At 28.1% G+C, this 17,350-nt stretch overlaps 1 protein-coding gene across 1 annotated transcript in view; it reads left to right on the top strand.

The window, feature by feature from the left end:
• LOC126835592 (Ig-like and fibronectin type-III domain-containing protein 1) overlaps positions 1-17,350 on the top strand; it is a 68,716-nt gene that overhangs the window by 20,276 nt on the left and 31,090 nt on the right. Inside the window, exons 2-3 of the mRNA XM_050568269.1 lie at positions 7,438-7,486; positions 14,526-14,622. Coding sequence (XP_050424226.1) covers positions 14,562-14,622 — 61 coding nt within the window. The 5' untranslated portion in view covers positions 7,438-7,486; positions 14,526-14,561. The remainder of the gene's footprint in view (positions 1-7,437; positions 7,487-14,525; positions 14,623-17,350) is intronic.

Genomic DNA, 17,350 nt, shown 5'->3' with positions numbered 1-17,350 from the left:
CTTGGGTATGAAATTCTGATTTTCTAATTAGTTTGTGCTTTTTTACTCGGAATTGTTTTAATAAACGGTTGAAATGCATAATTATTATTAGCATTTAATTCGAGCATTCCATTAAACAAAAGTATAACTTTAACTTTCAAGCGTATTTAACTTTATAATTCTTTGCAGTTGAAATAGTAGATATGTTTTAAGAAAATGAACAACGTCAAAATAAAGTAGCCATTAAATTCTACATTTTACATAAACGCACCATGTAATGTTGACATTATAATTATATTAATTTTATTTTAATGACAGAATTAAAATAAAATATATATCATTCAGATGTTCTTTTTATTATTTATTACATTATGTTTAATTTTGTTCACTATGTATTGTATTCTTGCGTAATATTTGTTTATTTGTTAGACTCGATTTCCATTAACAGCAATCGCTGTTTGACAACTTTGACACTTTCTAAGAAGCATTTTTCTTATGTATGACCTATCTCGTATAAGCCAACAAGGCTTATATAGTTATTGTTTTCGTTCCCGTCCAATAATAAAATGCTCTCGGCCCATTCCGGTCCGGTGGTCGTCGCGTCCACCGATCCGCATGGTTATTTCCAATAATGAATTGCCAAAACTATCTCAGATAATACTATACTACGCAATGACCTCGAGAATAGTTGAATACGTTATGCACTGCACACTATATTGTGATAATCAAAATAATTGTTTGGCATAATTTTTAGTCATAGCCAAAACAATTTTTTTTATATGATCAACGTTTCATATTTTGTGTAAAAAAAAGGATAACTGTACAGTGTAGTGTGTACAATATACAATGTACCATTTATGATAAGTTTAGGAGAAAAAAAAAGTATTAAGATCACGATAAAATAAAATTATATACCTTATATATAATTATATATTATATTTTATAGTTTTTTAAAAATTATTTAGCCTTTTATTAATCATTTGAATTCATTTATTCTTAAACCTTTATGAAATTGGATTTATCTTTGCTAAAACTATATTCTAAATTCTATTAGTAATAAATGTATGTTATTGCATTTCTATTACACTTATTTGTTTTTTTCCGTATCAAAAACATGATAAACTTGATAAATTTCGAAGTTCTAATAAGTTATATAATCGAATTTTAGTTATTGATGTTTTTTTTTAACGGAGAATATTATGTGACCATTGATCTTGGCCTTGTGGGCAGATAAAAAAGTATTCTACATTATAACAGTGTAACATAATATTAAATTAATTAATTAATTAATTATTGTATATTAGGCCAAAGTTATACCAAAATTAAATTAATACAAATTAAAGTATACAAATAATTGTATTTTTATTTTATTTTCAATTAATCTTTCATAGTATTTAAAACTATACTTAATAGTATTACTAAAACAAGAAATAGAATAACCTGTTCTGATAGCTTTGGGGCTTGGGTGATCGATAATGCACTATATATTATTGTTTATTTATTTTCCTTGTTCATAACTGTAATAACCTTTACCTACTTATTTTTAAGAAAATAAAATAAAATTTTGTAATTTGTAAATAGTTTTTTTTAGATGAAAGTTGATTTCAGTTGTTACAACTTACTTAATATATTTGAGAGTAACACGGTTAAACTTGTCTACATTTTTATAAAGGTTAATTCAAAGTCACAAAAATTTTTTTTTACAATTTCGAGTTCGTTACGGTTTTTATTTTTGAAAAAGGGCGTGGATGTGTGCAAATTAAATGCCCAAGCCATCCTGTCGACTGCCGAAGAGAAAATATTGTCTATCGCCACCTTATTAAAGTATAGTATTGATCGACTGAAGTTTAAAATATACCATTTTAGAAAATAATTGTATTTTTTCCAACTTTTCAATCAATTATTTTTGTTAAAAAGTGGCATAACGGGGCTTCTTGACTCAAACCACAGATTTGACTGTGGTAATGTAATATGTGCAGGTACCTTTTTTGTTAAGGGTTTTCTATAGAAACTATAAAATTGTCTTCGAACCTGATGTTTTTACTGTTTTGCTAGCGACTGTGGATAAGTTACCTTATGACGCAAAAAACTCGTTCAAGGTCAATACTGCCAACGCGCACCGCCGTTGCTGCTGTAGTTTGTCGTTCAATAATAAAGATAATAATAATAATAATAATAATAAAACAATAATATAATATTCGCACGCGCCTGCCATTACCGGTGGTGCGGTTCATGGCGTTGCATCACGCACAGACACACAAACATATACAAATAATATGTCGGGTGATGGCGGTGACGGCGGCGGTCAGTTGTGCGTTAAATTAGCATAAACGCGCCGTGACGGCTAACCGCATTGTGGCCGCCGCCGAGGTTGACCTAAAGACAATTATGTATACAAATACCATTTGTCTATTTTTTTCCCTTTCCTTCTATTACATCGATGAAAATATCATTTTTCTTTCGCGTATTATACGACGCCGTTTAAGACGACGTCACATCACCTATTTATTCAGGAACAAAGTATAGGCAATTTTTTAGAAAATCTGAATTCCTAGTACAATAATGAGGATTCTTTGTTGATAGTTATTTTCTTTGGTCAGACTACAACAGCCACATTTTTAGCGGGAAAACTAAATTTGTTTTCCATCAAACTTTTCTTGTATTTCAAGTACCTATTGTTCATCCTGGAGTATACCTATTGCCTACGACAAATGACAATATTATAATTGGCGTATAAAAAATGATAAGTTTAACTACATTTTGTTGGAAAACGATTATGGAAAACATACGTAGTGAACCGGAACCGACCAAAGAAGACCAATAATTAGTCGAATCCACTAATATAATCTAGCTGGTACTTTTGGTAATTGCATCAAAGACATTTTGGTTTTTATTTTGTAAAGCTGGGGTACTTGCCAAAAAAAAAATAAAAAATATTTGAAAAAGAAAGAAAATATATGACAATGATAATACAGTTTACTGATAAACTATAATGGCAATAACGAAGTTGTGCACATTTTTGGTCATTCAGTAGCTTTTATTATTGCGGTAAATCAATAACGGAGTTTTTTAAATTGATCTTACAATATTACCATTTTTAAATTATACCATTGAAATATTATAAACATTATTAAATTATTTTATAATTTTTAGTATGAGAAAATGTATTGTTTCACTCAAGCTTTAGAAAATTGTATGTGTTGTTATAAAAATTCACTTTGTGCTAAACAATGCTAATCCTTTGTTTTATCTGATGAGAGGTCTAAATAAGAACTTATAGGAAATATTTCGGGTATATTTTATATGGACCAAAAATAGTTATCCGAAACTGGTTATCGACCAGTAAATTTTTTAGTACATTATTCTCAACTTAAAAAATTAATAAAATATATACGTTACCATTTAAGTTTCAAAAGTTGCTATCAAAAAAACTAAGTTGGGAACGGAGTAAAAACGAAAAAATGTGTGAAAAATTGAGATCACATTGTATAAAAACAATATGAAAAAAAAAATTGTTATTTCTTATTAAACCCTATGAGATATTGAGTGGTTCATGACAAAAAAATCACCTTGTATTAACATGTAATTTTGCCACTTTGTATTTAGATTTTAGACATTTTTTTTTTTAATATAATCAGTTACCAGAAGAAGAAAGTTATAACTTTGGTTATTCCGGTGGCTTATGTTAATGGTTACTTTAATCGAGTTTATTAAAGTATCGAAATTAATGATCCGACAAAATAAATAATAATTTCATTGTTAATGAAAATGACGACAAAATATGTTTGCTATAACAAAATATAAGTATATTAACAATAGCATCGTTATTGCAACATAAGCAAGTGAGAATATAACCCGCAATATTGTTCCATTAAAAATGAACCCCTATCAACTAACAAAGTGTATGTAAATAGATCGTACATATTTTTAAACGTAATATTTAGCGGCAGATTTTGTATGGTTTTAGAGTATTTTCTATAGTGAAAGGTGTTTTTTAGTAGTAGTATTGCTAAAGCCAGATCAAAAGCTTTAGCTTTTTAACAATTTTATTAGACAAAATAGTTGTTATCTTTAATACTTTGTATAGTTAAAAGATCCAGGAAAAGTAGATAACAATACATAAATTCAATGAGTTACCTAGGTCAACCTTTTTACGCGTTAATTGTTTAAAATTATTTGATTTTTATTATGAATTATGAGATACAGCCATTAAAGGCGTACAGAAATGTAACTGAGACGACATTTTAAGCTAACTCAAAAATAATTTGAATACCAAATGGCTCAGAGACATTAAAATTGATGTAAGAAAATATTACATTTTTTTAAGACTAAGACTAAAGTCTACCTAAACAGAAAATACTGTCAAAAGAATAAAAACTTTTAATCTGACTTTAAAATATGAAGAAAATTAACACATACTTAAATTTAAAAATATCGTTTATTAAAATACGCTTGACTTTGAAGTGGTGCAAAAGGTAATGGCAACTTAATTTTATTCGCAAGTAACAAAATTATGGAAATTTAAAGTAAAAAACTAGTACAGTGGGTATCGGGGCATAGTGGGGATGGAGAGGTCACAGGTCTACAGGAATTATTATAACTGAAAGTGATAAACTCACATTTAAATAAACGCTTCGATGGGAATCTGAGGGTAGTATGGTTAAACCACACATAACAACCTAAAAACTAACTACGGCCAGTGTAATTTTTTCTTTTTTTTGGGTTTTCCCTAATAAAAAAAATGTTTGACTACAAATTTTTGAGAAAATTGTATATGCTATAGCCCCATTCTCTATCCATTATAGATATACCATTGGTCTAACTTTCATACATAAACCCCTAAAACTATGCATGAAAAACTGTTTAATTTATTATATTTTACGGAACAAGCTCACATATAATAAGTTTTTTTAATAACATGATTATAATTGTATTGGTAAACGAAACTAGTTTACTGGTTTTACAATGTAATAAATTGTCCAATGTTCTATCTAGGTAGTAGGTATAGAGAAAATAATTTTTTAATATTAATTAAAATTGAAGCTAAAATAAAGTGAGCGGCCTATATGTATAGGTTCTTATATGACAGCGTCACTATTTCTAAAAAACTTGCTTTTATTATATATTTAAAAGTCAATAACTGCGAAGTTAAAAAATGTAAATTTATTCAGGCTAATTAAATCACATTCATAGTCATAATTAAACAATTAACTAATGCATATGTATTGTAACAAATTCTAATAAAATAATAAAAATGTTAAAATCATTATATTTATATAAATAAGGCTTTAAATAGAAAGATAATGGGCCTATTGCAATACAACACCCTATTAAACAAAACAAATTTGATGGCTTATATTTCACTAGGAATAAGAGTAGTAAAGTGTTATAAATGGATAACTTAATAGGTTCTATATTTTATGCTATATATTAAATATACCTTATATAAAAATACAAATAATTAATAAAAGGAAATTTCCAATATGTTTTTTATGAACTCCAGTACATTTTTCGTATCGTTGCTTAAACTCATTATATACAATAATACACACACACACATATATATACATATAAACACATAATATGTACAAAATGATATGTTGGGTTGTACGGCTAAAGTCATTTTCAGTGTTAGTTGGACATAGGTTTTTTATAGTATCAATATTTTGCAGTTTTTGCTTTTTTATTTTTATTTATTTATATATTTGAATATTTATCTGTTAGGAAATAGGTATCACCTAAAAATATTTCTAGAGACATTTTTTTGTACCTATTAAAATATATGGTTAACTCATTATTACATTTTTGTTTATACGTTTTCATAGAGCTTTTAAAATTGTTATTTCAGTTTCTTGTTTAGTAGAAGTTATAAGATGGAATTTAATATTATTTTATGATTGTTGTAATTACCATGTTTATCTTTCTGCACCTACAAGTAAGCTCTAGTCGTGTTCTCCCCTATTCGTTTCAATTAACAGCAACAATGATCGAATTAAAATGTTCTTTTCATTATATATTATGATGTTTTTATTAAGACTTCGAATAAATAGCCGTCTCTCGGTTACCACCATTTCCGACAATGATACTGTTTATTGGCTACATCCGCAGTATTTGAAAGATACAGTTGTAACCTTTATACGCTTGGAATAAGATCAATTTTTTTTTTAATAGAAAACAATATATTATTTTTAAAACTTATGACATTGTGTGTATGCGTTTATTTATGTAGGTACAACATTGTCACATTTTTGAAAAATGATTTTAAAATAAGTTTTGGTATACAACTAAGGCGAATTAGCAAATGTAAAAAAAAATATATTTATATATATATATATTATATTAAATAGTAAATATACCTTGCTTATATTTATAGTTTTAGTAGTTTTAAATAAAAATCTATATAGGTTTTCAAAAGCAAGCTCTACATAGTTACATTTATAAAAGTGGTAATAGGAACATCCCCCAGTTAAAGGGTTTTCAAACATTCAACAAAATAATAATCCAAATTTGCTATAAGTGTAGCACGTGCTTTGAATAATATACATAATATTTGTTTTAACACTTGTTACTTTTGAAAATATGTTTTTCATAAATTAATATGGTTTTGAAAATTTTAACTTTGTAATTTTGCTAGATTTGATGAGACTTTTTATGTCAGTCGTCGTTGAACTAAACTGTACCTGTATTTCTCTAATACAAATTAAATGGGTTCGATAACCAAAACGAGACATTAATACATTGTCATTTGTTACCTTAATTTTCGCTTAGGGATAAATTCATATTATATCGTACGAAAAACATCAGGTCACACAAGAGTGCATTCAGACCGTTGACCTGAATCTTAAATGAATAACGACTAATTTTCTATTACCTCTTTAGGCTATACGGCGATAAGTTTCGTTTTTGGGTAAAATCATTTGTTTAGACTTAAATTTAAATAGCTATTTTTTTAATTACAAATTGTGAACCTGCTGAATGTTAATTAGTGCCTTTAAGATTGTTTTTTACGCGAATCGGAAAGACACAATTATATTAATTACTGAGATAACTTAATTGTCAAAAAATGTAATTAATATCATATTATTGGTAAGTACACTCGGTGAATACTCGCTGATTGTACAAATGGTACTATTAAGCTTATAAGCACACGATAACTATAGGGGCTTAGTGCTTACATTATTAATATATGTATACTAATTATAGTAGTGACCGCATTGTCTAACCCAGTAAAACAATTTAACTAATGAGTGCACTTTTTTTTAAAAAATATATTTAACTCCAACACTATCTATTTTCCTATATGAAACCTTTCTAAGGTCAGTGATGAATAGTTCGAAAGACAAATACCACTCTTATGCACGCAACATGAATAATAAAAGGTTTTACATAAAATAATGGATCTGGCAATTTATGAAATGAAATATTTTATTTTATATTTTCTCCTTTTTTTTCTTTCAGGAATATACTTTTACAAGCCGTCACCCAAGGATCTATGCCATAAACAAATGTAAGTTACTGTTTTTTATTAAACATATACCACTTAAGTACACAAAACAATACATATTTCTGTATACGAGTGTACACAAAACGGATATGTATGTAAATATAAATACATACACATTAAATATGGAACTGAGTTGTCCCGGTTTCAAATGTGCTTTGAGTACATCAATTTAGTGTTAATCATTGAGGATTTTGAAAAACTATGGCCTCATGCATATTATAATATACGATATTGTTATTTAAAGACAAACGATTGTGAAAAGTGATTTGTGGCAAGTATATGTTATCCGCAATGGATATGATGTTTATACGAAACCATCACGACGCGAATATCGATTGTAAACTTTCGACACACTAATTGATTAGCAATGAGTAGTAGATATATTGTTTTGGTATAATCATTTTTAAATGATTTCTTGTTTTTATTTAGTGTCTTTTGTTAGTGTCTATGCGGTTCTCGGAAATTCGCAACTGTTTGACAGTACTAGTACTTAGTGGAAAATATACATTATTTTGCTAATCTTTATTGTATGTTAAAACGAAAAAAAATGCATTATGCTTTTTAACTATTGTTAGTCAGTGTATATTCGATGAATTACTTCTTATGCAAACCCGTTGTTAATACTGTATCGTTATTTGACTCGTTAGTATGCAATAATACACGTTTTTTTTAACCTTCGCAAAAAAAATAAGTCAGGAACGATGAAAATGATTTCTAGCTTTTCTTCGATGTGTATTGATTTTTGTTAGTATTTTACTGTTATTATTATTCTATGGACACAATTTCTGGACAATAAGGAATGACGAATTTATCTAAAACTGATATTATTTATTTGCAATAGTTAGTTATGTGAACTGTTATAGCTGTGTCATACCTAATGTGCGGTCTATCATATAAAAGTTCAGTTACTGTTTAACGGATGTTCTACATTGCGATTTTCGATTTTCAAGCTACGAGTAGAACCCTAGTGGATTACGAATTGGTTCTTTTCTGTTAGGAATACAGACGGTTTGGAAAAAGTAGTTGCAGTTTTTATGTTGGTAAAACGCAGAATAGTGGTGTTGCTCAATATATATTCTGGTTGAATTTTGGACTTAATGAAGTAAAAGAGAAAAATCAGAGAAAAGAGAATGGAATTTTTCTAACAATATATAACATTTGTTTATAATTGAGAACTTATTTTAGCACAAAACAAGCACCTTAAAAGTTTTATGCCAGTCCAATTTATAAATACCATTACTTTAGAAAAATATAGATAAAAAATACAATTTGACATTTAAAACATCAGGATAGGTACCCAACATTAAAAATGATATTATAGTTTTATGAAATTGTATTTTTAGTATTTTCATAGGACTGAAAAGAGCATTATAATTTACAGAAGCTTTATGTTAAATGCTCTGCAAAATGCTCATTTTTCTAAACGACATATTTTAACGTATTTATTAAATTATCTAATTGAAATTTCAAATGATAAGAGAATTGTATGTACCAATTTGAGTCAAATTTGTAGCTAGACATCATTTTGATTACATTTGCGTAGTTGTTTTTAGTAATGTAATATTTGAATTAAGAGTATTAACTACTTTTGTTTTAATCTATAGATCGTTTAGTAGATATAATTAGAAACCTCTATTTCTTTTTCTTTTATTAATTGTAACAGTAAAGGATAGAAGTTCCTTTAGTACTTCGGGCTAACGTACCATGTAGTGTTTTAATGTATTAAACCTGTCCAACCTTGTTTAAGTAATTCAATTCAGGTTTAATATAGTATATATATAATTAACGTTTTATATTGTACAAGCCATGATGCACGAGTTTTACCCGCATTCTTCCTTGTAGCGCAGAATTCAATTTGTTACAAATAATTTGCTGTACTGTTGATAAATGACCGTTAACAGTCTCAATTGCGGATTTTCCTACATAGTTGTATTTTTATTTCTAAAAACACGTAATAACTCTAAAATAAAGTCATAAACTTTTACAAAAGAGTTTTAGTTTTCATTGGCTCTACACTACACGCCCGCCAGTAGAGTTTAACGGTGGTTCTGCACTAGATTAAGACACATAGGTACGTATATTTATATATATATATATAGTTTTTGACCCAAGGTTATCGTCAGAAAATAAATGGCGTCCAGTAAAGAATTACCTGGGAGGGTGCGTGTTTAACAATCGTTGAAATGAATTCTTATTAAACCATAAGGAATTTTCTTATTTGCGACAAGATACGCTGAATGCATTACAGAGGTGTACCAATATGACACGAACAGATTGAAATCGCTATTAAGAGATAAGGTGCATGGAAATCTGTCAGACTATCGTGATAAAAAATTGTATTATCAATTTGTTTTGCCTAAATATCAATATCTATCTACATAGTAAATTGTATAATATAGTATTTTATTGTTATAATTGGTTACGAGCGATGGTGTTTAAACGTTTTTGTGCACATTGAAAAAATTAAAAGCAAAGAGTATAAATAGGAGATTACTTTATCAAAAAAGTTTTGTGAATAAACAAGTTTAAGCATCTTATCTAATAGTTTCACTTAGAATGCAAAATAGTGTTGCTGACTTACTTACGCAAAAAGATTACCGTATAATATACAAATTACGTATTTAAATGCAGTGTTTTTGTTGCTTGAAGTTTGACTAAAAAGAAAACAATATTTTAAACCGTGAAATGTATAATTATTAGTATGGTTCGACCGAGTGGAGAAGGTAAATATGGTGGTAGGAACCCTTTTTGCATAATCTCCTCAATTACTCGTTATTATATATTGTTAATTTATGCTTTTGTTTTGAATGCTCCATAATGGGAGGGACGACAGTTAAGAGGGAGTTGGGATGATTTTCAAAAGGTATGACGCCTAACAATATTAATTATCACGGCGTCTGTTCTAAGCTATGGTCTAAAGACATTCTTGGTAAAATATGTTGTCTAAAAATTGCATTGTTTATTGATGTTTGGTGTATAGAAAGTAATAGATAATTCATAATTGTAATGTCAAATTACATTTCTGGACTTTGCTAATAATTGATTACTGTTTCAAAAAATAGACGGTTTTTGTTTGGCTTATTTTTTTTATACTCCTGTCAAAATATAAATGATTGAGCTTTCTTTGTGGAGTAAGTACTTTTTTTTATAGTTTTAAGGATCTTCCCAAGAGTAAATGCATAGGTTTATAATTTGACAGTTAAAAAGTAATGACTAATGATAAATATGTTTTGTTTTGAATTAAATTATGGCGAATTAGGTACTTAAAGTGATTATTCCTGATACATAATATTACTATTAAATTTATCTCAACGTAATATTCCAATACATAATACTATTAAGGTGTTTAATATCTTTATACATACATAATATAATTACATTTTTGGACATTTTAGAATTGTACGAAAAACTTGTAATTTTAATTTGATTCAACTTAACCCTTTCCGTCATGAATTTCTATTGTTAGGACAAAACCTTTTTTTTCAACTCTTTTGAATTAAACTAACATTTAAAAAAATGTTGGTCCCAAATCGATCGAACAGCCTGATCCTGAGATAAAATGTGTCCTCTCAAAAGGACAACAAGACTTAAAGGTATCTAAGACTAATTATGTGTATTATATGTATCTATAAAATGCAGATAAAAGAACTCAGTAAATGTTTCAAATCGCTATAAAAATCATATATCATCATAAATAGATCTAATATTTTTAACACGAATAGTAAAAAAGAGTTCTAAAAAGATAATTAAAATAGACTTACTTTTTAAATAATTAACATAGATATTAGATACTATACTATACTGTGCATTATTATTATTTATACATTACTTTTGTATATTAGTAACATAACGTATTTAAATGTTATTGAGTTTTAACGGCGTGTTTGTTTGAATAGTTTTTGTTAGTTAATATCGTTTTGTATAACATGCGTATGATAATTGTCTACACTCTTGAGTTTTAATCACAATGGCATAGTGTAAAATGTATGATCTAGACAATGTTTTTTTTCGTTGTCATAGCGTGGTGTATACTTAATTTGACTGTTGTGTTATCGTTCGATGGTGGTCTAAAGGGTAAATCTATTTTTCTCGCCAAATTCCATCATCGCATTTGGTTCATTACACATGGAAGAAAGGCGAAGTGTGCCAGTAAAATAATAGCAACTATTTGTGTTGATTAACATTGCATTAAAAACCGAATGCTATTGAGTTGGCTAATTATGACGAATCGATTTGATCTAGCTAACTTAATATGATAATTTCGCCATAATGCGACTGGTTGACCATTACGATATACCTATATATAATTTTCCTTCTGCGTTGTAGGCGTGCGGAATGTCAAACTATTGTACACCTAACGATTTTTTCTACTGTCTATTTTTTTTTTAATGCTTCTTGGATTATAAACTCCAAGGACTGTCCGCCTGTCGAATCGATTGCCGCCCCGGTCCATACATAATTTATTGCACCCCTCAAAATAACCACACAGAATTATTTTTATCAAGGATTCTATCTTTTTATTCCATCTATTTCTTTCCCCTTCTGGCCATTTTTTTTACCGGTAAAGATATTTTATATAGGTACATTATCATATATTTGCAGTGCAGAAGTATGGCCGAAAATAGTACAGGTAACAATGGTAATAATATTATGTATGCGGAGATTAGTTAGTTTAATTTTTTGAAAATAGCTAGCAACGTATCGGTCATAAATTAATATTAGTTCTCTAATAGTGGACATTAGACACCCTTCAATGAAAGGAAAATTAATCACGTTTTACGGGTACAATAAATCCACGATGCTCGCATATAGCGAACTAGACAGCAAAGAATTGATTTTCGAAAAAGCAGATGCTGCAAATGATAGGCAAGGTTTGTCAACAATAATAGGTGTATGAACAATATTATACTGTGCTATGTAAAACTAATTTTGAATTGTCCACGACATAACGATTTGTCGATATTTGTTTACGAACTGCTCGTAGGTAAAATATATACTTAAATTGAATCCGCCTCTTGAAAATTATTGCTATCATCAACATGATGTCCACAGGCACAACTTTTATATAGGCCATAATTCAACTCTGTTGTCACACAGCCAACGCCTCAAAACCAGATCTCAATTTGGTATTGTTAACGAAATTAATCGATTAAATTACAGGTAAAGGTAATATAATAAGATATAACAATAGGCATGACATTTATATGGTGTTCTGTAAAATATGTTAGTATAATTGTCTTTGATAATTTAAATCATGTCGATAACAAAACCGAAAGATACCGAAAAAATGTGCATTTTTTTTTCAAATGAATTCGTATAGCTTTTGATAATCTATTGTCTTGATCGCAAAACGCTTTTAACGGTTTAGACAAAAATATATCGTTATCTTTAAAGTGTACTAGAAGTAAATGTTTGTACTTCAATGCCCATTAATTATAAAATATATATAAGATCTGTTAGTATTTGTGGATTTAGTATCTTTACTCTATCGGAAATTTACGAAATAGCATATAAAACATAACAAATCTTTTATTTTAACCACTTCGTGGTTTTCTTTCTAAGTATTGTAATTATTTGGCTAGAACAACTTGTAGTGTTAACGACTTACAAACTACTATTTTTATTTGAAATCGAAATAATAATGCACAGTTAGATAAAATAGTATTGATTAATTTGTGAAATGTTTGATTTGTACCTAAACATAGCAAAACATTTTTCAAAAAATTGTTTAAATAATAGATAAATATTTAAATTAGATTGCCGTAACGGCAATGCCGTTGTCTTTTGTCATTCAATTATTATGAATCAATCACAAATAATATATAACACAACTAGATAGCCGACTAAGAATTAAAGCTGAAATAGGAAAATGACCAACTTTTCTAATCAAAGAGCCCCAAGTTATAATGAAAGATCATATAAAAATTAAAAATTTAACTTAAGAATTTTAAAGTTTAGAATAATTGACTTACTATAATAATATCATAGTTTTTTAACGTTAATAAATTTTAACAATAAATTGCCACATACCCAATACGTAATTTCTGTGTTATCAATTATAGAAATATGTAAACTTTGATTAAAAAAGTCGGACATTTTCCCGACTTCAATGTTCGATATTGTTATTATAGAAAGACGGTTATCTAATTGTAATGTATATCTGTGGAATCAATTAAAGTGTTTATACAAACCGAATGTTAAAGAAAAGTAAATCATGTGGATTAGATTGCTAACAAGAGGTAACATTTTTTCAAGTTATTTTTTAAGTGAATTATAAATACTAAATAGTGTACATGCTAGTTGAAATAAATTTAAAACGATTAATTATAAGCCATAGAGGAATTAATGTAGAAAACGCGATTTGGTCGTGAGGGGAAAAAATAATAGCGTACCTACGTGGTAGTTAGGTCTTGAAGTTTTTACAAATTCTATGAATAAACGCGCACGCCATGTAATATACTTATGTCAAGGCCAACAAATAAATTAAGTTAACTTTCTGTATATATTTTAACATATTCGGATTGTTAATGCAGAAATCTAAACACTCATTAGTATTATCACTGTTATCACAAAATCATCAAAGTCATTACCCGACCTTCGAAAAACGCCGATGCAAAACTTTTTTGTTTTCATATTAGAGTTCTTTATCTATTAGACCATTAGTAAAGACAGATGTCTAAACGATGCTTATAAAAACAAATATTATCTACAGCGGATCTTGAGACAATATGTTTTCTGTGTCTTTTTTGGGGTTTATGATTTCGTCACGTCCCTCCTCAGATATCTACTACTGCTGTAACCCCTCCATTAGTTTCAGTTAAAACTTCCAGTCACGTATTGAACATTAGGTGAGTGTATCACAACAAAATCACAGGCGCACTCATTCTGGTCGCTGTCGTAACACATTGATCAAATCAAATACACGTACACATTACATATACAATACAATATCATAATTCTAATCAATATCTAATATATTATAATGTGTCGTATTAAAATAGTTCAAACCATAATGCAATTTTTTGTTTCTATTTTTATTTAGCAAATATCTCCGAATTAGTGGAATCGACGGGGCACTATGATAATTAACGTGCACATCTGTCCAGTCGTTTTTCTCCTCATTAACATCATTCACAATGGTAAGTTTTTTATAATAATTATTTTGTTTAACATAATGTTCGTTAAGTATACGATTTTCAGAGTTGTTTATCTACAAATAAATAATCTGAGTACAAACGTATCATGTATCTTAAATATAATACACTTACTATAATTAACGATCTAAAATAATTAATAGTATAGGATTCAAAAATACTTTTTTAAGAGAGTAATGGGTACAGCAATATTTGAAGGGTAACTTTTAAACTATAATGGTAACTTAAATATGTTGAATAACTTAAACGAGAATGCATTTCTAAACATAAAATATCTGGTCAATATCTAGTTTAGAAATAGATATTACATAATTGAAAATATTGATGCAAGAAAAAGAGGGCAAAGTTTAAAAGTTTTACTACATCATTTCTTTTTACAAAATACCTATTTTAAGGAGATATAAATGTATTTAACTATTGACTTGTAGTATAATGTAAAATTTGAACAATAGACTTTTATTAAACATAAGTATTATAAAAAAAAAACTCATACTTATCATTCACTAATAGAATAACAGATACCACAAAAACTAGGTCGAGTAATTTTTAATGGAATAAAATACTCTCGCAAAATTAGAGGGCACAGTTAGAGACGTCTTAACTGTGATATGTTTACCTCATATCAATTATTAGCAATGTCAATATTAATTTATTGCCCAATTATTATAATATATACTTATTGTATGAAAACAGAATATAAATATTAATCTAAAAACGTCATAAAAAAGAAGTTTCTTACATCCTCCTTTATTTTATTTTTGTATCATTTTTGTAAGTTGTTTATATACTTATCAGCTTCTCTTAACATGACAAATATTAAAATTTCAATATAATTTGCCAATCTTTTCTTTAAAGTAAAAGAAGAGAGTTTTAAGTATCAAGTTTTGTCTAGGTGTGTGACAAGGTACATATAGTGACGTCAGTTTACTTATTTATATTTATCGTGTCTACCACACTCAAGATGAGTAAAATTTCTTACATTCCTAATTTATTGTTTCATTATACTTTTATATTTAACTAAACTAAATTTTGTACTCAAGTCTCCAATTGAATATTATTTTATGCCTCATCAGTTAGAAAGCTAATTGAATCTCACATTACTTCCATTTAACTGAATATCAATAATTTTTCAATATTGAAAATATTTTGTCTACATTAACTTTAAATCTACAACTGTCGTATGTTAACACATACAACAGTATCACATACTATGATATTTAAGTTACCAAATAATATAAATTTAGTCCACCTTGAAAATAACTAACAAAATTGCTATGTGAAAAATATAAATAGGTACTTCCTACTATTAGGTAGGTACTTACTAAATCAATGTGTCGCAGTTATTATCTCTGCACCATTTTCACTTTAAATAAAAAACACAATATTAATTAAATAATACAATTATAAATAGGAAGGTATTTTAATTGGTATGATTTTTTTAAGGTATAGTTAGTAATTAAAGAAGATACTTATTAGTATACGAAGACGTATAATAAAGTACCTAAATAAGTATTACAAGAATAGGGAAATAAAAAAATTAAAAAACTACAACAGTAATAAAACTGAACAAATAAATTCTCAGTTTTACTGTATTTTTTTATTATGATCTTTAAATATTATTATAGTATGTTCAGTTATTCACAAAAAGAAATGTTTAATAAGTATGAAATGAGATCATTTATGAATATTATCATGTGAGAATATGTCACTGCGGTTTTATTTTAACATCTTGGAAACTTACAAGACAGCGTATCTTTATTATAGTAAGGACTTAAATTTTCATGAGCTCTCTTCATTGTATGCGTTTTATTAATTTTCTTTTACATTTAGACGCCTTCAACCTTGTTTTTATGCTGTTTTATAACCACAACTAGGTCGCCAGCCATGGTTTTACTTTTTGTGTAGTTATAAGTGATATGAAAAGAAGTAGATTGATGTATTGTAGTGTTTCAAAATATCTTACTTAACATTTGGTTGTTCATATGTTTTTAAGAATGTCTTTAAAATTCAAGTAGAACACTGCTGTAGAGTATATTTTACACTAATGCTGTGATTAGGCACACTCACCAAGATTTTACGACGTCATTAAAAAAAACCTATTGTGTGCTTTAAAAAATGGTTTCTACAGAAAAACAGTTTAAATAATTACTTAATTACTAATTGGATATCAACAAAACTTGTTTTCGACAAACATAAGTAATGTTCAAATAAATAAAAAAACTGTATTATCGTCTTTATTTTGAAAGGAACACTACGCAGAGATAATTTTTTCAGAGAAATTATAATCTGTGATAATATAGGGTGGAGTGTATTTTGAATTTCCTCGGCGTAGAGATAAAACGTCGGTCAATATTTCTCATGTTGCCGAGTCGTTTAGGGCCTGATAAAAAACTTCTCGTGTTAGTTTCGGTCGCTGTTATCGGCTCTATCCCGACATTCAAAATACTGATGACGAATCGGAAGTTCCGGTCCGGAACATCGAGGAGTAGTCGTCGTCAAAACGTCCTGAAGTATAAGCGGATAGCAGCTGAAGGTAAAATTATTTTTAATTTCAGTGTTCAACGGCCGTTAAGAGAGAGATAGGATTGTGAATTTATGGAGTTTTAACGCGGTCAATGGGGACGCTTTTGCGTGTTTCCCGTGTTCGGGAGAAGGTCCAAAACCGCGGTGAACAATTAATACTTGCCATTCTCCTTTAAAAAAAAAGGACAGT

The sequence above is a fragment of the Adelges cooleyi genome, unplaced genomic scaffold (assembly GCF_023614345.1).
Source record: "Adelges cooleyi isolate 19-005CV unplaced genomic scaffold, UGA_ACOO_1.1 ACOO_flye_CR_arks_rails_tigmint_CR_PRNA_23, whole genome shotgun sequence".
Lineage (NCBI taxonomy): Eukaryota > Metazoa > Arthropoda > Insecta > Hemiptera > Adelgidae > Adelges > Adelges cooleyi.
Note: the sequence above shows the minus strand (reverse complement) of the source record. Positions and strands in the feature narration are given on the sequence as shown.